At 42.0% G+C, this 25,427-nt stretch overlaps 1 protein-coding gene across 1 annotated transcript in view; it reads left to right on the top strand.

Moving 5' to 3' along the window:
- The window catches only part of LOC149469230 (putative serine protease K12H4.7), a 93,215-nt gene that overhangs the window by 11,444 nt on the left and 56,344 nt on the right, over positions 1-25,427 (top strand). Inside the window, exons 3-5 of the mRNA XM_089669504.1 lie at positions 2,991-3,223; positions 5,017-5,152; positions 7,013-7,127. Coding sequence (XP_089525630.1) covers positions 2,991-3,223; positions 5,017-5,152; positions 7,013-7,127 — 484 coding nt within the window. The remainder of the gene's footprint in view (positions 1-2,990; positions 3,224-5,016; positions 5,153-7,012; positions 7,128-25,427) is intronic.

Here is a 25,427-nt window from a genome sequence, read left to right as displayed (position 1 = left end):
AACCACCTCCCCCCCCCCCCCCCATATAAGTAACTGATGGACAGGCGATGATTCTCTCATTCTGGGACATATGACATCCTTCTGCTCTAACCGCACATGCGCACCCCGGGGGTGTGCGTGGCGATTGGTGGTGCGCCCTATCCCTGGGACACAGTGGATCAACAATCAGCAGCAAGAGCCGATGACGTTGGCTCGGTCATGTGATCAGCTGTGTCCAATCACAGCTGATCGCATGTAAATAAGGAAATGCCGGTTATTGGCATTCCTCTCCTCACAAACTGTCACAATGACAGCTTGTGAGGAGAGGAGAGCTGGTAATCGACATTCCTCAGAAGGGACATGTACACTGATCATCAGGGCACTGATGATCAGTGCTCTGATGATCAGTGTAGCCCCATCAATGCCACTTGTCAGTGCCCATCAATGCCACCTGCCAGTGCTACATCAATACCACATATCAGTGCCCATCTGAGCTGCCTTTCAGTGCTGTCTATCAATGCTGCCAATCTGTGCCACCTAACAGTGCCAGTCAGTGCTGCCTATCAGTGCCATATGAATGCTGCCTTTCAGTGCCCATCAGTGATGCCTGTCAATTCCCATCAGTGCCACCTACCAGTGCCTCCTCATCAGTGCAGTCTCAGTTCCTATCAGTGCAGCCTCATTAGCGCACATCAGTGAAGGAGAAAAATCACTTATTTACAAAATTTTAGAACAGAAACTAAGAAAAAACATTGTTTTCCCAAAATTTTCTGTTTTTTGGTTTGTTTAGCAAAAAATAAAAAACCCAGAGGTGATTAAATACCACCAAAACAAAGCTATATCTGTCTCAAAAAATGATAAAAATTTCATATGGGTACAGTGTTGCATGACTGCACAATTGTCGCTCAAAGTGCGACAGCACTGAAAGCTGAAAATTGGCCTGGCAGGAAAAAGGTGAAAGTGCACGGTAGACAAGTGGTTAAAATGTCTTGATGCTGGCACGTTTTACAGTTTCTTAACACATAATTTCAGGTATGGACTTGTAGCATAGCTACATACAATATAGGTACGCATATGCCATACCTGTGGGACTGCTGTGGAAGCTGGAAATCACATTGATCACCACTGTCTTCTGGGTCCTGTGCTGAGCAGCTGTATAGTAACTACAGGAGGATGCCCACTTAGCACAGGTGCCATTCACAGTATGCCTTGCATTTTTCTCAGCGAATGCAAGGTGATCTCTAGATGAATGAGGTGGAGAGGCAGGGAGGTGACATCACCATCTCCACCTAGTCCAATCAGAAATCGACTTGTATTCACTGAGAAAAATGTAAGTCTTTCTGTAAGTGTCGCCCCGACCCCCTGTGTTCACTATGCAACAGGGCAGTCACACGGCAATGGACCTGGAGGACCGCAAACATCGCTCTACTACAATGATTTCCATTAGCCACGGGGATCCCAGAGATATGGTGTGTATATATACACTTACAACTGGACCAATGTAAATCTGCTATAGAATCCATACCTGGAATTCATTTTTAATTCTTCATTTAAGTTTGATAGAAACTGGCCAACAACAGGAGAGTTTTGCTTTAGTAAGAACAGGGACCGCCAGTGAACTACTAGACAATTTCTATCGGCCATAAAAGTGGGCCTATTACTGTGTAATGTATATGCATGTGTTGCAATGTAGCTTTAACTACCTGGGGAAAAAACTGTTTTGTTTTTCTTTTTTTTCAAAGTGAATAGAATTGGGTTCTGCTGTTGCTGTATGTCAGCCAACCTAATTGTAAAAGATAATTCCACACCCAAATAAGGACTGCCAGTGTATGCGGTCACTGAGACTGTCCTTAAAAAAAAATGATACTATTCTTTAACACCATGTACAGCCCTTGATGCTACATGAAAAGACCCTCTTCCCACTGTACAGTATTTTTAGAATTAGTTTTTACATTAGTACATGTCCCCTATGGTAGGGCCCAGCTTTCCATACATTTTTTTTCTAACAGTATTTTTCCTGAATGGCCAGAAGAATGTAACAACAAGATTCCAGTCCCCTTTGACTTAAAGGGATTCACCTTAGGTTCAGGTTTAGCGACTCTTGAACAAGATTCACCGAACCCTTGGCGGATCAATCCTGGGAAGATTCGTCCATCAGTAATTTGAGGTAATAAATGCTTACACCTAAATAAAAATGTATACATGTAACATAAAAATTGGATTGGACACTATGCGGTTGATTTACTAAAGGTAAATAAGCTGTGCGCTCCAAGTGTAGTTGGTTTAGATCTGAGTGGAAGCTCTGAAATCAGGCAAAGCTCTGCTTTCTTTCATTTAATCATGTGCAAGCAAAAATGCTGTGTTTTTTGTTTTTTATTATTATTTTCCTTGCATGTTCCCCTCAGATCTAGAGCACCTGCACTTGCAGTGCACAGCCTATTTACCTTTAGTAAATCAACCCATATGTCTACTTGATGATGATGCTTTAAAGTGGTTGTAAACTCTTACATATACCAACTGAAGTGGCTAGCCTAAGGTGATACATGGAGATGAAACAAATTCTCCTACATAGGTGGTACCTGTTTATCTGCAGCCCTCTTCCCCTTACAGCCATTCAAAGTACAGAATTTACAACATTTCTCAGCTTCAGAAGTCAGGGATCTCGTGTTACATACTGCACAGTATATAAGCTTAGTGAGTGGAAGAAAAGGTCACACCCCCTCTACACAGTCTCATAAGGAAACATGCGCAGTTGAGGCTGTCGATCTCCTGCTGTGTGCTGGAAGGGGTGCAGGGCCATCTTCTGGGATCACGGTTTTGGCAAAGACTGCCAGAAGAACTCATGCAGATAGCAGAGGGATGACAGAGCAGATGATAATCACACTAGATGATTTGGGTTGAGGCAAGTACATACTATAGAAGGATATGCTTTGTTAATTTTTCATTTCAGGGAGTTACAACCACCTTAAACTACTTTTTCTGCTAGTCATATTCACCTTTTCTTCTTGTAGGAATATGAGTGTGGATAATCTTCGCTATCTAAGTAGTCAGCAAGCTTTGGCAGACCTTGCCCACTTTCAGGTAGTGATGACTGAAAAACTTGGATTAGGTAACAGAAAATGGATTGTATTTGGTGGATCATATCCTGGGTGTCTTGCGGCATGGTACAGATTAAAGTTTCCTCACTTGGCCTATGCAGCTGTAGCCAGCAGTGCCCCTGTACAAGCTGTGCTGAATTTTTCTGGTAAGAAATTAAACTTTTCACTTTGTGTTTTATTATCATGAACTGAACCCTGAAGCATGTCCTGGGGGTGAGGTGGGGTGCTGAGATGAGATGGATGGTGCCAGCAATATGCAAGCATATAGAAATCTTCACCAGTACACCACGTGTACAAATACGTTTTTCAGAAAGAAGATCTCACAATCCTTTTTTCTTTTTCCTTTTTTTTTCTGATTTTATCATGATTTGCTACTCCCAGGTGAACACAATCATCGATACTTGGAAACTAATAGCAATCCGGGTGTCATTCTATAGCTCAGGTCAGAAAGTTAAAAGTTTGCCACATTATAGCAGAAAACCGAAAGACCTATTTCCTACATATTATTATTATTATTATTATTATTTTTTTTTTTTTCTTCAGTCCAAATGCAGATGGCATTTATTCCCAGCCAGCACTGTAAATTCAGGTTGAGTATTTTTCAGGGAAAAACTAAAGCATTTACAACTAAACTGGTAAATACATAGATAAAATACTGTATATGTAGAAAATAGTTTTCAGTTTTTCTCTGCCCACTCTAGTAAACATCAAAGTGCAGTTCTTTTCTGACTGTAAGTGCACCCCAGCTTGCAGAACATGCACTCCTGCTTGAAGGCAGTTTTAACTTTTTAGCTGGTGTACCACAATTCGGTATAAACATACATTTCAGACAGTGACAGTAGGTGAAATAAAATAACAAATGTCACAATTTCTGAAGCTGCATCATAGTACTGCTCAATAGTACTTTTCAATATTATCTAGTTATGAAAGCAGAAAGTTTGGAATTTATTGGCTAACTAAATAATTTGAAAATGATAAGCTTTTAAAACATATGAGGACACTTTATGGTTAAAAAGCTTGCACTTTCAGTCTATTAAGAAAGTCAGTTAAAGTGTTACTAAACCCACAACAGTAAAATCAGTCTGTATATGCAGTAAAGCATGCTTGTTATACTCACTGTGGAACCTAAGGGGTTAATGCTCCGCATTGTGTAAAAATGCTGTTTGATCCTGACTTCTCTGATCCTTCCCTTCTTCCAGAGTCCCCCTCTTATACCTGATAAGACATAGTGTGTGAAGACACTCTGCACATGCTCAGTTTGATGTGTATTGCTAGAGGTTTTTTATTTCTTTGGCCCTGTGCAACCCAAAGGGTTAATCATCTGCATTATGTAAAGGTCGTTTGATCCCATCTTTTCTGATCCTCCCTTTCTTCCAGTGTCTCCCTCTTATCTCCTGATAAGACATATTGTGTGGAGACACTGCACATGCTCAGTTTGATGTGTATTGCTAGAGAGGTTTTTTATTTCTTTGGCCCTGTGCTGATCACATGCACTCTCCCATCAGCACTGTCCAGACAGAGGTCAGGGGTTCTGCATCCTCCTAAAGCAGATATAAAACTCCTCCTACAAGCTTTAACCAGTGCTCTGCTGGACACTGATAGAAGTCACAAGACTGCTCTAACTACTGATGGCAAAAGGTATTTAGCAGTTTATATTTACTAAAATAATTGCAGTTCTGTGTACTGTGGAAGACTGGATATAGTGAATGCAGGATCCTGTGTTTAGTAACACTTTAATGTTGTACTGTTTGAAGAAATATCCAGGGGCTGAGCCCCTGTTGGATACATTTTCCAACCTCTCACAGGGACAGGAAGGGGAGGGTAATTCTTCCGACAGGGACACAGAGAGCAGTAAAGACCTGACCGTCCTTATCCTTCCTCACTGTATACAAAATCAACTTATTTTGGCTGGTGTTAACTTTCCATCATTGATTTGTAGAATATCTTGATGTGGTGCAGTCATCATTGGCCAGGAACTACTCTGATTGCCCCAAGACCATTAAACTGGCTGCAGATTCATTGTTAGAGTTGCTGGCGTATAAAGAAAACTACAAGAAAATCACACGTGATTTCAAGTAAGTGCCTTTTTTGCAATTTAGGTTGTTACTCTCATTGTTTGGATAACCTGTGAACAAACCATTTTGGATCTGTCAGTTACAAAAGGGTAAGAAAACTGACCTTTTAAAATAGTCTCATGCTTTTAAATGCCAGGCACTCAAAGTTTAAGGGTGCATTCACACCTTCGAATGTACCCTGCCTATGATTAGATGGGAGAACCCCAGAGAGGGGGTCCCACTTTTAAAAGCAACCAAATAGTGGCCACTGACATGTAATCTCTTCTGCTGTGATCACATGTGAGTAATCGGCCCTGCCTGCATTCAGGGTGGATACTTTGCATGTGATTGCCGTATGAGAGATTACATGTGAGTGGCCACAATTTGCTACAAGAGCTGGCAGCCTCCCATTGCTTTCAGTAGTGTTGCCTCTCATAGCTAACCACAGGAACCATGGCTCTGGTCCTAGCATCTAATCGGAGGCAGGGTACAGGTTAAAGTCCAGCACCGAAGCATCTTGGATTAAAAATAAATAAAAGTTATTTTACTCTATCAAGACATAAAATAATAAATTCCTTCAGCTAGATTGGCGCGTTTGATCCTCTTCTTAATTGGCCCCAGTCATAGCAAGAGGCAGGGTGCATGTGCAAATTGTGGAACCTTGTTCTTGAAGACCCCTTAGAGCACAGGTGTCAAACTGGTGGCCCTCCAGCTGTTGCCAAACTACAAGTCCCATAAGGCATTGCAAGATTGACAGTTACAAGCATGACTCCCAAAGGCAGAGGTGTGATGGGACTTGTAGTTTCACAACAGCTGGAGGGCTGCCAGTGTGACACCCCTGCCTTAGAGGGTATGCCCACTGGAAACCTGCCTGGCACTTTTCTAGGCTGTGTGCATATTGGACCGCAGGGCTCTAGACCATTGCTGCAGTAAGTAAGGACCTTGCTCTTTAGGGGAGCCTGGTATGCTTTCAAATAACTACTGCAGTTGCAATTAACATTGGAGCTCTGGTTGCAATTTTTTATGGTCACTGGATGTTGCATTTGAGTGCACTAAAAATAATTTTCCTGTAAGGAGTTGAAAAACTGTTGCGGTAATATCATGTGACTTAAAAAAAAAAAATCTACCACCATTTTATTCTCTAAGGTCCCTGCTTTCAAAAAATGTTTGGGGGTTTCAACTAATCTTCAGACCTAAAATGTGCATTTTAATTTGTTTGAAAAAAAAAACGCCCACGAAAACAGGCTTGGGAGCAAACTGTTAGTAAAGTCTGCTTTGCGATTTTTTTTTTTTTTTTTTTTTTTTTTTTTTTTTTTTCCTACAGGTAAGCTTACTTGTAGGTAAAACTAATATCTCCTAAATGTGCACCGTTTCGGAGATGTTTGCTGGCATACCTGTGCCATTCCTTCAGAGCACTGTGCTGTGTCCCTTGACTCCCATGCGTAGGAGTGACATCATCGTGGCTCAGCCAGTCAGATGGCCAGAGCTCGCGAACCTGGAAGGAAGATGGAAGCCTTGTCATCGGTGACAGTGCACCACTGAAGGGCTTTGTTCTGAGGTAACTATTTCGTAATATGCTAGTATGTGATGCATACTAGCACATTATAACATTGCCTTGCAGGGGATATTTTTTTGTAATCTGCATTTACTACCTCTTTAAACAAAGCATTCACCCATGTACAATCACTCTCTACAAACCTTGTAACACTTGATCTTGTTAAATTGAAGGCAGTGTAAAAGCCAATCACACCATGAAACATCATGGAATAGCAATGACAATCAAATACATAAAAACTATAACAATGGCAAATAAAGCAATCATGTACTGTAGGTGTATTATTACCATGTGTCTTATGAGTGTTTTTGTTTTCCCTTCCAAAGCCTGTGTAAACCACTGGAAATCAACTCAAAAATGGACTTGGCCTTTTTCCTTGATAGCATAGCTGAATACATTATGGATGTTGTTCAGTATAACAATGACAACCGAGAGTTTGAGGTAAGAGGTTCATTAGACAGCTCTGTAGTTAATCAAGAGATCATAATATTTGACAAAACATTTAGTAATAAAAATGCAATATATAAATAATGTATTTTACCTTTTACTTTTGTAACACATGTACTGTTTGGAAAGAGAGAATATTTGGGCCTGTAGCAGAAAACAAAGCCTGCCCAAAGCAGTGCAGATCAGACAACCAATCCAAAGGTGACTATTCTCCAACCAGTGATGTGATTACAAACTGCTGATACCTGCTGATTTTGTAACTTTCAGCAGCTCACCAATTTATGTCTAGTCTTGTTAAGTTTTTGTATTTGTATGAGTCGTGGTATGTTGTTAATCAGAGGTCACATGTTTGGACTTGTTAAGTGATCTTCTAAAGCATACCTAAACCCAAGAACAAAACCGTTATATATTGCAGCTTACCAGTCCTTAGCTTTAGCATTAGCTTTATTTTTGCCTGAAGTTTCTGTCAGTAACATATTTCCTGTCCTAGGGCAACCATAATAGCTCATTGTACTGTATCTTTAGAGGAGATGTGTTGTCAATCTAGGAAATATAGTGTTTTAGGCCTACAGAACAGCTCTCCTCTTATTTCAAGAATCTAGATGGACATGTTCTGTAGTCTGCAGAAGTACATATCAACAGGACTAATAACAGTGCAGCAAAGGCAGAGTGGATTTTTGGCAGGATTAATAAGTGTGTTTTTGTATTTATCAAACCGATCTAACAGCTCTTTCAATGCTATTAATTACAGGCTAAAAAATGGAGCAAACAAGAAATTTATTGTTGGGGTTTATACATGGCAGATTACATTGCAACTATCAAATCAAATTTTCTCGCTGATCACAACACTGTTTTTTCCTTAGAGGGTAATACTATTGTGGTGTTTGCTATAATTTAAAGCTGGCATGTCAAACTTGATTTTGTTGTGTGCCACATCTGCATTATGGTTGCCCTCAAAGGGCCAGTTGTATCTGTAATACTAGATGTCCAAACAATCCCCCCCCCCTCCCCCCCTTACATCAAATGTCAAGAGCCTCCCCACCATCAAAGTCAAGAGTCCCCCACCCTTCCTTACATCACAGTGCACCCCCTTACCTTGTGCTTCTGCCAGGAAGAAGCTGAGGGCAGAGCTGGGAAGCGGAAAGTGCAGAGTCTGGAGGAGGATCAGAGGAGAGCTGGAGTTAGCTGTCTGGGTCTGCTGAATGCTGAGAACAGGGGAGGCTGAGATGAGGGGGTGCTGTGGCTGCACAGAGAGGCACAGGATGTGGCAAAGGAGTTCTGTCTTCTCTTCCTCGGAATGTGGGGACAGAGACGAGGGGGGGTGCTGCAACTGCAGGAGAGGTTCAAGGGCCACATGAAATGGCCTGGGGGCCTGATTCGGCCCACCAGCCTTGTGTTTGACACATGTGATGTAAAGTGTCCATAAAATGGACTGAAAAACACTAATCACTGCATATCAGTTTTGAGATAATTTTAGAAATGGATTTATTGCTGATTTGCAATTAATAGAAAGTCAACATGCAGTAACTGGACTGTAGAATGAAGACGACTTGGCCTCAATTCACACTGATGTGACCCTATTGTTGTGCAACTTCTAGTGCAACTTGCTTGCAACTTTCATGCAACATTAGAGTCACAGAACTCAAATGGCATTGAAGTTGCATCAAAGTAGTGCAGGAACCTTTTTACAAGTTGCAACTGCAACTTGAGTTTTATTGATTGGAATGGCCTCCAATTAATGTGCTTTCACTTGTCATGTGCTCTGTGTGTTACAAGTCGCATGCCAAGTTGCACAAGTGTTAACCAGGGCTTATAAAGAATCATGGAGTACTATTCTATTTTTATTATTTTAAATGTAAACATTCTGCGACCCAAGTGTGGCCTTGGATTTTACAGAGTTCCCTACAAAATGTTAGCACAGTTCTCCCTATACCATCAGTGTCAGTTGAGTCTTGCTTGTGCTGCCTGCTACCTTTACTATGGAAGCTGACACTTGAAATATCACAGGCATAGACACTCTCCCCAATCATCCCTGTAGTTTTACATTTTTACATTCTTCCCCTTGCCTGTAATGGACAGTTCATTATATTTAATCTCAAATTGGTAGCATATAGTATGCATTATTCTTGGTGAGCATTGCTTGATCAGAAGAGGAGCAATTTTTTGGCGAGACTGCGTCTTGTTTAACTCATTGGATTGCAAGCTTCTCCAGTAGCTAGTAGCTTTAAAAAAAAAAACAAAAAACTGAGCAGATTAGAAGATACAGAGGTCCTACTTGAAAGTTGTTTTAGAGGGATATTACTAGAAATGTGATTATGGTATGTGTTTATCATAATTCTGAATAAATGATAAAAAAAAGAGGGAAAATCTGGCTCTATGAACCTCCTACAGGTAGGTTTTCTGCACAGTCACACAGAAGACTACCTATGCTGTGAAAAGGATTACAGGATTAAAACATTAAAAGAAACATATGGATGTTACCATTACCAACCTATTATGCCCACTGCTCTAGCTACTATATTTTGAATCACTATACAGAGCAGGCATACTGACTTTATTTTCAGCATACTAGTTCCAGGTCAATGATTCGGAAGGTAATGAATATAGGGACAACCAGCTGCCAGCATTTACAGAAGGTGGTCAGCAATGGCAGCTGGAGCAATGCTTTCAGAATTGGCTTTCTCATCACACATGAGGATTGCATTTTCCATTGCTACCACTAGATGTCCTCTGCATTCCGTTAAGAAAGTTACTTCTGAATGTCTGTTATGCTGATTTAAACTTTTCAATATGAATCTTTTTTTTTTTTTAAAGCATAGCTTGAGCTCAAAACTTAAATGCAAAATGAAAGGCTACTAACCGTGGGCTCCAGTGTGTTTGCCTAGGTGCTAGTGATGGTCATGCTACCTTCCCATAGCCTCCTGAGGACCCCAGACCTTAATGTGTATGTAAACCCTCACCTTGTAAAACAAATCATTCAGTTTAAAATAGAAATGAAAGGCAAAATGTGTGTGTGTACCATTTTTTTTTTTATTTTTTTTTTGTGTGATCATATACCCTCTGTTCTCAGCTGTATAAGGAGGGAGGAAAAACAACAGAACACTGGTGTTCCCAGTGAATAGCTGTGTGGGGTAAGGAATGGGGGTGTGATCATTGGAGGAGAGCCATCTGAGTTCTCAGAACAGCTAGAAAACTGACTAGTGTGGTCAATTTTCAATAGGAAAGCAGAGGGACTGGCAGGAACACCAGAGATTTCACCTAAAGGAAGCAATACAAAGATAACCGGATACTTTTTCTTGCAAGTTCATGGTACAGAAGGTACATATCAGGAATATGAAATGTTGGGTTTACATATTCTTCAAAGTGGTAGTAAACTTCTTCCAAACCAAAAAAAAAAAAATCCCCTTCCCCATCGCATATAATTACAGTATGTAAAATGAAGCCCTCCAGCAGCACACTGTCACCGCTGACAGAGCTTCCATCTTCACCCGGTCCTTTTTCCAGGTTTGTAGGTTCCAGCGGCTTGAATGGCTGAGCCACAATGACATCACTCCTGCACAGGAGTCTCGGGGCCAGGGGTGGACTGACAACTCATAGGGCCCCTGGGCAATAGGGGATCATGGGACCCCTGTGTCCTTGCCCAAACTCAAAAAAGCCTATGAAAAAGTTACCAGGGGCATCTCATAGGGCCTGCTACTGACCCTGGGCCCTCGGGCAGTGCCCGAGTTTCCAAATGGTCAGTCCACCCCTGCTCGGGGCACAACACAGTCCTCTGAAAGAATGGCATTGATATGCCATTCCTTCAGAGCGCATGCTACAGCTCAAAAAACAAAAAAAAGAAGAATACAGGTAAGCTTTATCATAAATAACGCTCCCCAACACCCTATTAATATGCTTAGATCAAGATGTTATAGATGTACAGATCGTAAATATGCTCAAGTACAAAACAAATTTAAAGTGCAAACCAAACAAAGTGCTGTATGCAAAACAACCCCTATAAGACTGTTTATATATGTCAAACCAATATCAGCATATTCTGATAAATATGACAAATCCTAAATTACCCCCCCATCATAAAACCTAGAACATACATGTGCCAATTTGTGCAAAAATATAGCATTAGTGTGCACAAATATATGTGCAAAATCAATATATTTTTATCTTACTAGTCCATAACAAATTGTGATACAAGAAAACAAGTCCTTCAATTCATATATTTATTTTATATATTTTTGATTCTTGTGTTTCCAAAGAATCACCACCACACCGTGCTTATCCACCACCAAATTGAATAAACTCACCAAAGCTCCAGGCTGTTCAAATTATAAACCAGCTACTGGGCAATGATCTGCAGAGATGTCAATGACTCCTATAACCTTTTAGCTGGACATTCCTCATTCATATACATGGAATGCCATAATGTAAAACCATTTAAAATGCTTTATTCTATTTTAAAAGATCCACATCACACTCACATTTCTCAGTGTCATCACCGACACTAGTATGAACAGCATATATGAAAAATGGGTAGACTCCGGTCACTGTAATTGCCAAAAGCTCACCCGTAATACGTGGTGACATCATCTCCGAAAGCCCTAGGAGCAGAAGGGTCTTCTATGAACATAAGGAGAACAAAATGGTATGTGTCAAAAGTGACCTCAGAATAAAAACATAGGTGCAACTAAAAACTCCCACATATCAAGCTAAGGTGCTCTGTGTTTTCACATTAATTTCAGGTGTGAATGAGCCCACTGACGTCATTCAGACAACATTTTCTATCCCACACTAGGGAAATAGAAGATGTAATCTAGATGTTCCTATATTAGGTTGCTTTACATTACATAGTTACAGTGCCTTGAAAAAGTATTCTTACCCCTTGAAATTTTGTCATGTTACAACTATGAACGTAAGTGTATTTTATTGGGATTTTAAGTAATAGACCAACACAAAGTGGCACATAATTTTGAAGTGGAAGGAAAATGATAAATAGTTTTCAAAATATGTTACAAATATCTGAAAAGTGTGGTGTGCATTTTTATTAAGCCCCCTTTACTCGGATACCCCTAACTAAAATCTAGTGGAATAAATAGAAACCTTGTGCCAAAGAAATAAACAATAAATCAAAATAAATGCTGCTGGTCTGTGACGACACCTTGTGGGAGGGTGAAACATGTTGACGTAACTTCCGGTTCTGACTTTGAACGTGTGACATCATATCCGGTGAGTGGAGCACACGCTAATGCGGCATTCCGCGGGCATCTGTGGGCAAAACAATTTGAATTGTACAATTTTGCCAGTTCTTCACTGCCAATGCTGATCAACTGTGTCTGCCTAGTTGGAAATGTCAGAAGGGCTATTGGAACATGTTTAAAGGAGTCCTGATCTATTTAAAAATAAGGCTTAAAACTCAGTTTTAAAATGTGATTGCATTTGGAGCATCACTTGATTATTAAAAGTTTTTATACAGTGTTACGCTATTTTGGTATCCTTTCTTTTGCATTTTTCTTCCATCCATCCATGAGCAAGAGTTCGGGGGAAATCAAGGAGGAATCATTAGCGGCAGCTTGGGAGTTTTCTATCCATACAAACTGGTCAAAATCCATTGAATCACCTTTTATTAGTCATACAAGCTGGTCCCATATCCATCGAATTACCCTTATCTGTCCATCCATGGGTGAGAGCTTGGAAGAAGTTAAGGAGGGATCATCATCGGTGGTTTGGGAGGCATGCGAATTCATGGAAGTTGGTTTTTAGGCCACCTTATGTGCGTGTACTATAAGGAAGGTTTTTTTCTTAATTTTTTTTTGATCCTCATACAGTATTATACTATTGGCATTTTCTTTTATATTTTATATCGCCCTATGTGGAAACATCTGGGAAGGAAAGTCAGTAAGAAATCATTTAAGGGAGAAACAACATCTGAGGATACCACACTCCACCTCCAAGCCTGTTTTTGTCTCTTAAAGCTATATTAGCTTGAGAATTCACAGTATTTGGTGAGTGTGGAACAAATGATTTTTCACTGATGTGAGCATGCTGGAAAATGTATGAAGTTTATGTTTAGAGTTATATTTTTTTTGTCACAAATTTTTGGGACACTGGACTTTTAATTTGGGACTTTTGCTTGTTGGGCTTTTATATATTTTTTCAAATTTTTTATTATTTGTATTATTTGCGCTGTGACACTTTATGAGTAAAATCTAGTGGAACCAATTGTCTTCAGAACTCATCTAATAAGTAAATAGAGTCCACCTGTGTGTAACTGAATCTCAGTAGAAAAACAACTATTCTGTGAAGCGCTCGGAGGTTTGTTAGAGGACATTGGTGAACAAACCGCATCATGAAGGCCAAGAAACACACCAGACAGGTCAGGGATAATGTTTTGGAGAAGTTTAAAGCAGGGTTAGGTTATAAAAAAAAAAAATATACCAAGCTTTGAACATCTCACAGAGCACTGTTCAATCCATCATCTGAAAATGGAAAGAGTATGGCGCAACTGCAAACCTACCAAGACTTAGCTGTCCACCTAAACTGATGGGTAGAGACATACCCAAAAAGACTTGCAGCTGTTGAAAACCGTTTATCATTTTCCTTCCGTTTCACAATTATGTGCCACTTTGTGTTCGTGTATCACATAAAGTTCCAATAAAATACATTTTACGTTTTTGGTTGTAACATGATAAAGTGTGGAAAATTTCAAGGGGTATGAATACTTTTTTCAAGGCACTGTACATAGTCAAGTTGAAAAAAGTCCATCTAGTTCAACTAACAGAGGGAAAATTAGGGAGTCTTTTTTTCCACTTTTTCACAGCTCTTACTGTGAAGACGCCTTTTTGTATGGGCAGGTTAAATCTCTATCCCTCCAGACATATAGTGCTCCCTTGTCCTCTGTAATGACCTGAATGTGAATAACTCTACACAAAGTTCACTATATGGGCAACTTAGAGTGAAGGAAATAAGTATTTAATTCCCTGCTGATTTTTAATGTTTGCCCACAAACAAAGAAATGATCAGTCTATAAATCAAATGGTAGGTGTATTGTAATTGTAATGAGAGACAGAATAGCAACAAAAAAATCAAAAGAAATGAATGTCTAACAAATGATGCACTGATTTGCATGTTCATGAGGGAAATAAGTATTTGATCCCCTATCATTCAGCAGGATTTCTGGCTACCAGATGTCTTTCATACAGGTAACAAGCTGAGATTAGAAGCAGTCTCTTAAAGGGAGTGCTGCTAATCTCATTTTGTTACCTGTATAAAAGACACCTGTCCACAGGAGCAATCAAATAATCAGATTCCAAACTCTCCACCATGGCAAAGACCAAAGAGCTGTCCAAGGATGTCAGGGACAAGATTGTAGACCTACACAAGGCTGGACTGGGCTACCAAATTATTGCCACACAGCTTGGTGAGAAGGTGACAACAGTTGGTGCAATCATTCGCAAATGGAAGAAACACAAAACAACTGTCAGTCTCCCTAGGTCTGGTGCACCATGCAAGATCTCACCTCGTGGAGTGTCAATGATCATGAGAACAGCGAGGAATCATCCCAGAACTACACGTGAGGATCTTGTCAAGGATCTCCAGGCAGCTGGGACCACAGTCACCAAGAAAACAATTGGTAACACACTACGCCGGCAAGGATTGAAATCCTGCAGTGCCCGCAAGGTCCCTCTGCTCAAGAAAGCACATGTCCAGGCCGTCTGAAGTTTGCCACTGAACATCTGAATGATGCAGAGGAGGACTGGTTGAATGTGTTGTGGTCAGATGAGACCAAAATCGAGCTCTTTGGCATAAACTCAATTTGCCATTGTTATGATCCGCCAGGTGGTGCCTCAGGCTGCCAACTGACAGACCTACTCAGAGCGTGGGGTCTAAGCCCGGGCTGTGCTTTCACCAGGGCCCCTGATGGTGGGGATGGACTTGAAACAGTCCTGGGCCAGGTCACGACCTCCGAGCAGGCCCACCAGTGGCTGAGGAGACCTCCGGGGACAGGTACCGGGAGAGCCAGATGTGAAGGGAATGGCGGCCCCAGCAGGGTAGTAACGGATCGTGGACCCGTGAGGGTAAGCGAGGTACAGAATCGGTGGGCAAAGAGTAGTCGGGTCACACGCAGGATCAGCAGGGTAAGTCAGTCCGTAGAATGGTCAGGGCAATCTGGGTCAAACACAGGAGCAGGCAGAATAGTCAGGACAATCCGGGTCAATCACAGGAGCAGGCAGCGTAGTCAGGGCAATCCGGGTCAATCACAGGGGCAGGCAGCGTAGTCAGGGTCAATCAGGGTCACTAGACGGGTGCAGGAACTCAGAATCACCGAAAGACCTTGCGGCAATCTGTGACAGTGCAGGGCATCTTTAAATAGTGCGCCCTGCACTGTCATTGGCCGGCTAGGACACGCCCCCGGCTGTCATTGGACGCCTGAGGCGCGCCCGCGGCTCCTACTGCACATGCGCGGCATCCTGTCAGCCGCGGCTCGCCGGGACCTAGTGCCTGTGTCCCGGCGTGATCTGCCGCCAATGCGCATGCGCGGGGGACGGCGCCGCGATCCGGGACTACGGAGCCGCAATCCCTGACAGCCATGTTTGGAGTAGGAGGAATGCTGCCTATGACCCCAAGAACACCATCCCAACTGTCAAACATGGTGGTGGATACATTCTGCTTTGGGGGTGTTTTTCTGCTAAGGGGACAGGACAACTGTACCGCTTCAAAGGGACGATGGATGGGGCATTGTACCGTCAAATCTTGGGTGAGAACCTTCTTCCCTCAGCCAGGGCATTGAAAATGGGTCGTGGATGGGTGTTCCAGCATGACAATGACCCAAAACACATGGCCAAGGCAACAAAGGAGTGGCTCAAGAAGAAACACATTAAGGTCCTGGAGTGGCCTAGCCAGTCTCCAGACCTTAATCCAATTGAAAATCTGTGGAGGGAGCTGAAAGTTCGAGTTACCAAACGTCAGCCACCAAACCTTAATGACTTGGAGAGGATCTGCCAAGAGGAGTGGGCCAAAATCCCTCCTGAGATGTGTGCAAACCTGGTGGCCAACTGCAGGAAACGTCTGACCTCTGTGATTGCCAACAAGGGATTTGCCACTAAGTACTAAATCATGTTTTGTGAAGGGGATCAAATACTTATTTCCCTCATGAACATGCAAATCAGTGCATTTTGTTAGACATGCATTTTTTTTTAATTTATTGGTGCTATTCTGTCTCTCAGTGTTACAATACACCTACCATTCCATTTTTAGACTGATCTGCTGGCTTGCTTTGGAACTGTATTAACATTCAATAATTTTTTCAAATGGGTGCGTGTCCTTCGAGGTCCCTAGTGGTTGAGGGAGCGATGAAACAAAATGTCCTAATTGTCCATATCGCCACTCATCTAATGTAAAAAATAAATGTTTTCTCTTTAACTCTTGGTATGTGTGTAACTCCCCTTTGTGCAAAATATCCTTCAAACATGCATTTTTATCTTTAATCCATTTGCCAGAAATTGTATCCTTCCCAGGAGGAAAGTGCTCCATACTCACTAAAGGAGTCAAACCGGAGTTATATTTCCATCCTTTCTGCTTATAAATTCCATCCCACACACTTAACACTATTTTTGTTAAACTAGTATTCTCATCTAATGTACAAAATTTATGTGGTATCCATACAATCTTCCCTAACTGTGCTTTGCTTAGTGTTCCTTCCATATTTACCCAACCCTTACCTTGTGAATTAAATGTCCAATCTACTATTTGTGATAACACCGCTAAGTAAAACTTCCTAAAGTTAGGCAACCCCAGTCCCCCATTCCTTTTTACCTTACACAATACATCATAACTGGTTCTTGGTTTCTTTTTTGCCCATATAAACCTGAGTATTAGCTTCTTTATTACCCCGAAGAAGGACCGTGGCAAATTTATTGGGAGCATGTGAAACATATAAAGAATCTTTGGGACTATCGCCATCTTTACCAAACTTATACCATATATACAAGAAGTTCCTCCTTTTTTAAAGTCTCCCCAACTCACTCTTTATTTCATTAATTAAGGGGATAAAATTTGCCTGGTATATGCTTTTCATTGAAGAGGTTAATTTTTATTCCCAGATAATCTATTTCCTTTTCCTTCCACGTAAATGGAAATTCTTTTTGAAGACTCAATTCCTCTTGCTTTGGAATGTTAAAATTTTAAGATCTGACTTTTGCGTTATTCTAGGATTTACTATATAAAATAACATATCATCTGCGTATGCTGCTGCCTTATGCTCCACTTCCCCTACCTTTATTCCCACTGTATCTACACACTGTCTTACCCTTGCCAAGACAGGCTCCATTGACAGTACAAATAACAATGGAGATAGTGGGCATCCCTGTCTGGTACTGTTATGCATTTTAAAAGCCTGGGAGACCTTGACCACTGCTGTCGGTCCATTGTAAAACCCTCTTATCCACTTCAGCATTTTGGGCCCTAATCCTAAAATCTCTAACGAATCGAACATGAATCCCCAGTTGACCCTGTCAAAAGCTTTCTCGGCATCTATCGATAGAAATATTGTCAGCAGTTTCTCTCTCTACTCTTTTTGTAAGAGGAATAGTGATCTCAGACCATTGTCCCGCCCCTCTCTTCTCTGAATAAATCCTACCTGACCCAGGTGTATCCACTCTGGCATCAACTCCTTCAATCTAGTTATCAACATCTTGGCAAACAATTTTGTATCCACGTGTAATAAAGATATGGGTCTGTAGCACACTGTGAGCTATCCTTGCCTTCTTTGAGTATAATGGTTATATGTGCTTGCAATGATTCCTCCCTCATTTGCATCCATTCTCCTACTGCATTCATATAGCCACACATTTTGGGGATCAAAAGATCTCAAATTTCTTTAAATAACCCTGTCAGGAATGGACTTGCCAATAATGGTGGGACTCACCTGCCTTGTGGGCTGCAGTACCAGGGCTGACCAGCGGGTGCTCTCAGCAATCAGAGACTCAACCCTGCAGTCAGCCAAAACACCTGAGGCTGATTGCAGGTGTATTTTAAGGGATGGCCAGACCTGCAGTCTGTGCCTTGGTGTGTGTTTTTCCATGTGCCCCTGTATCTTGTTACCTGCATTCCTGTTCCTATCTGACTGATTTGTTGCCGACCCTGCCTGATCCGGACCTCTGCTGACTTCTCCTGTTTGATCCCTGGCTTGTGACCCCGACCATTCTCTGCCTGACCCCCTGTACCTACCTGCCCGTTAGTTGCTGTACCCGGCTCGTGACCTGACTACTCTCTGCCTGCTCCTCCTGTTCCTACTTGCCTGATTGTTATTGACCCGGCCTGCCTGACTACGCTTGCATTGTATGTATTGTTATCTGTGGGTGGTTTGGTTTGGTTCGTTTGCACTGTTATGTTTTAGTATTGCACTGCGTTTATGTATTGTTAGTATTAATAAATTATATTGTTTATAACTTATCTGAAGCCTGCGTTTCCATGCGTCAGTTCACATACCTCTGGTCATACCCGGAGCCCTGACAAACCCACCGTATATCCATCCGGACCAGGGCTCTTTCCTGAGGTGATCACATCATAAAACCTACTATAATATTCTTGAAACCTGTTAGCGATATCAGTGGTGGAATATACCAATTCTCCTTTACCAGTTTGAATCTTATTTATAAAGTTTTTGGATTTCTTTTCCTTTAGCCTCCTCATTAAAAGTTTTCAGGTCTCTTTTGATACCCTATTAAATATCTTTCTCAACTCCTGTTCTGTATGATCTTTTAGTTCTTCTCTTTTAAGGATTATCTTCTGGTATATGTCCAAACCTCTCTAATTTTTTTATGTAACTGTTCTAACTTATAGTTCTTCTGTCAGCGCCGCCCCCCCCCCCCTGTTTCATTTTTTTTTTTTTGGCCCCTATTGCGGTCAATATTCCCCTGATATATGCCTTATGGGCCTCCCACACCATGGCTACGGAGACCTCCTTGGTCTCATTAAACTCAAAACATTGCTTAATTTCCTGTCTTATCTTTCCTTCTATTTTAGGATCGTGTATAAGCATCTCATTTAGTCTTCAAGTAATTATTTTATCCTGCTCCATTCCAGCCCAAAGTGTTATGACAGGAGCATGATCAGAGATAGACATGACCGCTATTTTAGAGCTAATCCGCAACTCCAGTTGTCTATGTTCATTCAAAATATAATCCAGTCTTGAGTACGTTCCCTGTACTGGAGAGAAGAAGGTGTAGTCTCTTTCTCTTGGATCTTTTACTCACCAAGAGTCCGTCAACTGACCTTTGATGTAGCAATTTCTTCAATGATTTTAATTTCCTACCACCTTCTCTCGACGTACCAGGTGAGGCATGCAAATTCGGATCTAGACACAAATTAAAATCTCCTGCCACAACCAGATTACCCTTTTTATATTCAGAGATTTTTCTTAACGTACCCCCCAGGAATGTTAATGGATTTTTATTTGGACAATAGATGTTAACTAATGTATATTCAGTTCCCTGTAGTCTTCCCTTCAAGAATAAAAAACGACCCTCTGGGTCCACCAGTCACCCCTCCGGTGTGAAGCTAATATTTTTTGAAAACCCAATTGCTACCCCTTTAGCCCTTTTAATTGGGGAATCAATATAATACCATGTTGGATTGTACTTCAAATATAGTTTCACATTTTTATCAAGTTATATGTGTCGCTTGTAGAAACTCTACATCTGTAGAATGTTGATACATCTCACTGAGTATCTTATGTTTGTTTTTGTTTTTTTGGTTTTTTTTTATCGGGGAGTTTAATCCTTTTACATTATAAATCATGAACTTATTCAATCCCATTTCTGATATTCTTTCTCTATCTTATCTGCTTGCCCAACCCAAGACAGGACCTCCCCCCGCCACCATCCTCCCCCCACTCCCCACACCCCTTGAACCTTTGTGGCCTACGTATTGCCCTGGAATCTGTCGTGGATATTTTCCACTGATTCCTAATTTGCGGTGAGACTCAGAACATGCACGTCCCCTCCAATCCCTAGTTCGTAACATTAGTTAGATTGGAGTTTGACAGCATGTCCGACCTCCGGGCTGCCCGCCTAAGCAAATTTTTCTTTTACCCCTCCAACCCTCCCGACCATTGTCACACCTAGGCCGGAATGGACCAAGGGCAGGGAATTCAAGGCATAACCAGGAGAGGGCCGGGTGGCGTCAGAGAGAGAGAAAAGAAAAGGAGGGGAGGCCAAAGGCAGGAATGGAGCCCCAGCCCCAAGACAATAGCTGGGGGCTACCCTCCCACCCCGCCACCTCCCCCACTCTCCGATCTTCCATACTGTGTCCTCAACTTATACTTATACTGTTCCATAGTCTGTCTCTGTTTGCATAATGGTGAAATCGGACTATTATGTCTCTGGGTCTATCCCCTGGTATTCTTAAAGGCCTTTTAATCCTGTGTGGTATCTCAATTTGGAAGTTTTCTGATACTGGTCTACCCATTATTTGGTTACACACTCTCTTTATTTTCTCCTCCAGATCTTCTGCCTGATCTTCTGGTAGGCCCTGAATCCTTAAGTTCTTTCTTATATCGCGTTTCTCCTGGTCCTCTAACTTCTATATGAGAGCTTTCTCTGTTCCATGCGCATCTCCTCTGCCTGAGTTTCCAATTTGTTGATTAATTGGGTATGTCTCTTCTACCTCTTCCACTCTAGTATTCGACCCAGGTCATTACGTAATATCCTCAACTCATTTTTCAGGCAAATCTCCATTGTTGCAAACATTTCCGCCATGTCGATTTTTGTAGGTATTTGTGATATGTTCCCTGTTGTTCCATAACACTCTGTTCCATGATACTTTCCACACTTATCGATTTGCTAGTCAGGTTTTTATCTTGGGACCCTGCTGACAGTCTGGGATAGTCTCCACCGAACTTTCTGAGACTTTCTTGTTGTTTTTCCTGGATTCGCTTCTCTGGGCTTTTCTCTTGAAGAAGCATATAGTTTTTAATTGTAGTGACCTTCACATTCAACTGGGGGGTTTTCATGCCCCCTTCTTTTTAGTTCATTTGCCCCTCATTCCTATTTCAACTCTCTGGTTACTTGTCTTGGTATCTCAGGCTTTCACCACATTCAGTAATCACCATAGTGATTTCTCTATTATAATGCAATAGAATCACCCACTCCACCCCCCAGGGAAAGCCCCTTTACTTCAACTTTTCGTGATTTCTGCCAAGTTTAATGCATTTAAATATGATTTATCCCATAAGCAACGGATATAACAACTGACTGAAAGTCCTGCCGTTACCAACGGCCACTCACCATCACCCTCTGAGCCGACCATTCAGGACCGATCGATCTCCATTCGCCTCTAAACTCCTGTCAAGGCCATCACATTAAGCTCTCTGGAACACCTGTGGGCGGGACTTCTCGTACCTTGCAAGTGGTCTGGGGGGGCCTCTAGAATTCTTGTTTTTGGTGGGGGGTGTCCTTCCTGAGCTTGATATGATTTTCGTCCATAGAGTATCTCTGCTGTCCTGGACCTTTAAGATTTCCCACTTGTCAGGGAGCTCCTCTGTCACCTGGGTTACCCAGGTCTCCTCCTCCTGCTCCCGAACCGCCAGAATCCCAGGGCTCCCCACAGTCACTGCCCACAGATCCTCTGGCCGCTTCGAGGACCCGGCACCAGGAAGGTCCTCCGTCCCCGCCGGCTACCACCTAGGCTTTCCAACCGCTTACTCACCCCTCCAGCGAGTACAGGGTAATCGAGGCAGCGAGGAGAAAGCTTAATTCCGCATGGCGGGAGCCCGGAGCACACGCTGCTCATGGCACCATGATCAGGCCCCTCCTCCCGCATAGTTACATTTCTCAACCTTAAACCTCATTTGCCACATAGTTACCCAATTAAATAGTGAATTGAGGTTGACTTGTAAATTGGAGACATCCTGTAAGGATGTTATTTCACTGCATAGCTTAGTGTCATCTGTAAACATAGAAATTGTACTTTTTTATCCCATAATAAAAAAAAAAAAAAAAATATATATATATATATATATATATATATATATATATATATATATATATATTATAATTTTAGAATATATAATGTAAATGTTAAAAAGTAGGGGTCTCAACACTGGGGTACACCACTAATTTTTAATTTTTAACTATTTTTTAATCCATTTTTAAAAATATAGGCACCACATTGGTCTTGCGCCAATCCAATGGTACAATGCCAGTCCATAAAGAGTCTCAAAAAATTTGAAATAATGGCTTAGAAATAAGAGCTCAGCTCTTTGAGGATCCAAAGGTATAAGGCATCTGGGACAGGTGCATCTCAGTGCAAGAGCCATTGTGGAACATTTTGGGCTATGTCACTACTGTCCCTGTTAAACACTTGAGCCTTCCCATTTTCTATTGTATACACAAAGCTGAAGAAGGTAATTAGTACATTTATCTCTCTCTCTTTCTCTGGGATATTGATCTGGTCAGTTAAGTAACAGAGGGGGTTGTTATTCAGTTTGAGCTGCTTTGGTGTTAATGAAATTAACAACAGGTGCACTAGATGGGCAACAATGAGACGACCCACAAAACAGTAATGGTTTTACAGGTGGAGGCCTCTGATATGTTCTTCCTACTCCATCTTTTCTGACTGCTTTTCACTAGTTTTGCTTTTGGCTAGGGTCAGTGTCACTACTAGTAGCATGAGGTGATACCTGGACCCTACAGAGGTTGCACAGGCAGTCCAACTCCTCCAGGACGGCACATCAATATGTGCCATTGCCAGAAGGTTTGCTGTGTCTCCCAGTACAGTCTCAAGAACATGGAATATATTCCAGGAGACAGTTAGTTACTCTAGGAGAGCTGGACAGGACTGTAGAGGGTCCTTAACCCATCAGCAGGACTGGTATCTGCTCCTTTTGTGCAAGGAGGAACAGGATGAGCACTGCCAGAGTCCAAACAATCAGAAACAGACTTCATGAGGGTGGCCTGAGGGCCCAACGTCCTCTAGTGGGCCCTGTGCTCACTGACCGGCACCATAGAGCTCGATTGGTATTTGCCATTGAACACCAGAATTTGCAGGTCCGCCACTGGCGCCCTGTGCTTTTCACAGATGAGAGCAGGTTCATCCTGAACACACGTGACAGACGTAAAAGAGTCTGGAGAGCCCTGGAGAACGTTATGCTGCCTGTAACATCATTCAGCATGACCATTTTGGTGGTGGGTCAGTGCTGGTATGGGGAGACATATCCATGGAGGGACGCACAGATCTCTACAGGCTAGACAATGGCACCCTGACTGCCATTAGGTATCGGGATGAAATCCTTGGGCCCATTGTCAGACCCTACGCTGGTGCACTGGGTCCTGAGTTCCTCCTGGTGCATGACAATGCATGGCCTCATGCAGTGCAAGTATGCAGGCAGTTCCTGGACAATGAAGGAATTGATACTATTGAATGGCCCCCCCACACTCGCCTGACCTAAGTCCAATAGAATACCTCTGGGATATCATGTTTTGGTCCTTCCGCTGTAGCCAGGTTGCACCTCAGACTGTCTAGGAGCTCAGTGATGCCCTTGTCCAGATCTGGTAGGAAATACACCAGGGCACCATCCGTCGTCTCATTAGGAGCATGGCCCGATGTAGTCAGGCATGCATTCAAGCACATGAGGGTCATATAAACTACTGAGTACCATTTTGAGTTGCTGCAATGAAATTTCAGCAAAATAGACTAGCCTGCTGCATCATTTTTTCACTTTGATTTTTTGGATGTGTTTGAATTCAGTTCTCTGTAGGTTGATAACTTTCATTTCCATCAAATGATAGGTCATCCTTCCGTTCCTAACACATTACCCAGTCCATATCAGTATAGATATCCAGCATGAAATGTTTTCCCTATTGAGATCTGATGTGTTTTCAAAGTGTTCCTTTAATTTTTTGAGCAGTGTATGTATATCCACTGTACAAATGTCCTAGGCAGGTGTGAAAAATTACACTGCTTTCAGAAATAGAAGTGTTCATAGTTTGTTTGTTTTTGTTTTTTTTAATCAATTCACAAAATGAAAAGTAAACATACAGAAGAGAAACCCATATCAAATCCTTATTCGGTGTGCTCACCCATTGCCTTAAAACCTAGGTACACTTGCACACAGTTTTTGAAGGAACTCTGCAGGTAGATTGTTCCAAACATCTTGGAGAACTAACCACATTCTGTTCTGTGGACGTAGGCCGCCTCAATCCATCTGTCTTTTCATGTATTCTCAAACAAACAAAGGAATTCCCAGTACACTTGCCAGCCAGCCTGCAAAACAAACAATTTGGCACTGTCTAACAGTTTCCGTTAAAAACTGAGGGTTTTGTTTGCACACATTTGCAAATACATGTATAAACTGCAATCCCGCATCAAGAATCCTCTGTATACTGCTGACCTAACTGTAAAATTTCCAGAGCCTCCACAATGGGAGCACATTTATCAATGGATAGGTTAAAGGCAGGTGTGCCTGGAGAAGCCCCCTTCCTTAAAGGTACAGGGACGCACATGATGCCCAGCTATAGCAAAATGACAGCAAAGGCATCCAGTGTGTCACTGCATCCAATTCGGCCAACTGTACATGTAATCCCAGACAGACTTGATGATGTTGACATGAGGGCTCTGTGGGGGCCAAGCCATCACTTCCAGGACTCCTTGTTCTTCTTTACGCTGAAGATAGTTCTTAATAACATTGGTTGTATGTTTGGGGTCTGTGTCCTGCTGCAGAACACATTTGGGGCCAATCACACACCTCCCTGATGGTATGGCATGATGGATAAGTATCTGCCTGTATGTTTCAGCAATCAGGACATAATTGATCCTGACTAAATATCCAACTCCATTTGCATAAATGCAGCCCCAAACTTACAAGGAACCTAGATCATGCTTCACTGTTGCCTATAGGCACTCATTATTGTACCACTCTTCAGCCCTTTACAAACAAACTGCCTTTTGCTGCTGCTAAATATTTAAAATTTTGACTCATTAGTCCAGAGCATCTGCTGCCATTTTTCTGTACCCCAGTTATTTATATTTTATGTGCATAGGACATGGAAACCTAGCTAAATGACGAGAAAGTCAGTCACCCTAGAGAAAGTCACGTGACGAAACTCATCGGGGAGGAGCTTTGGATGATGTCATGACGCAACGCGGAGTTGAAGATCACTACAGAGTCAGTGCACACTGATTGCAATATGGAGGATACATTGCTGTCCAGGCCAGTAAGCATAGCGTCATCGGTGGTGGATGTTATTCCTTATATTGGAAGGTTGCCAATATCTGAGTGCACACTGCTGTAGGCAGATACAA

Source organism: Staurois parvus, unplaced genomic scaffold (assembly GCF_062004578.1).
Source record: "Staurois parvus isolate SC_StPar_1 unplaced genomic scaffold, SC_StPar_1.0 ptg000078l, whole genome shotgun sequence".
NCBI lineage: Eukaryota > Metazoa > Chordata > Amphibia > Anura > Ranidae > Staurois > Staurois parvus.
The sequence above is the reverse complement of the archived record's forward strand: the minus strand, read 5'-3'. Positions and strand labels throughout refer to the sequence as shown.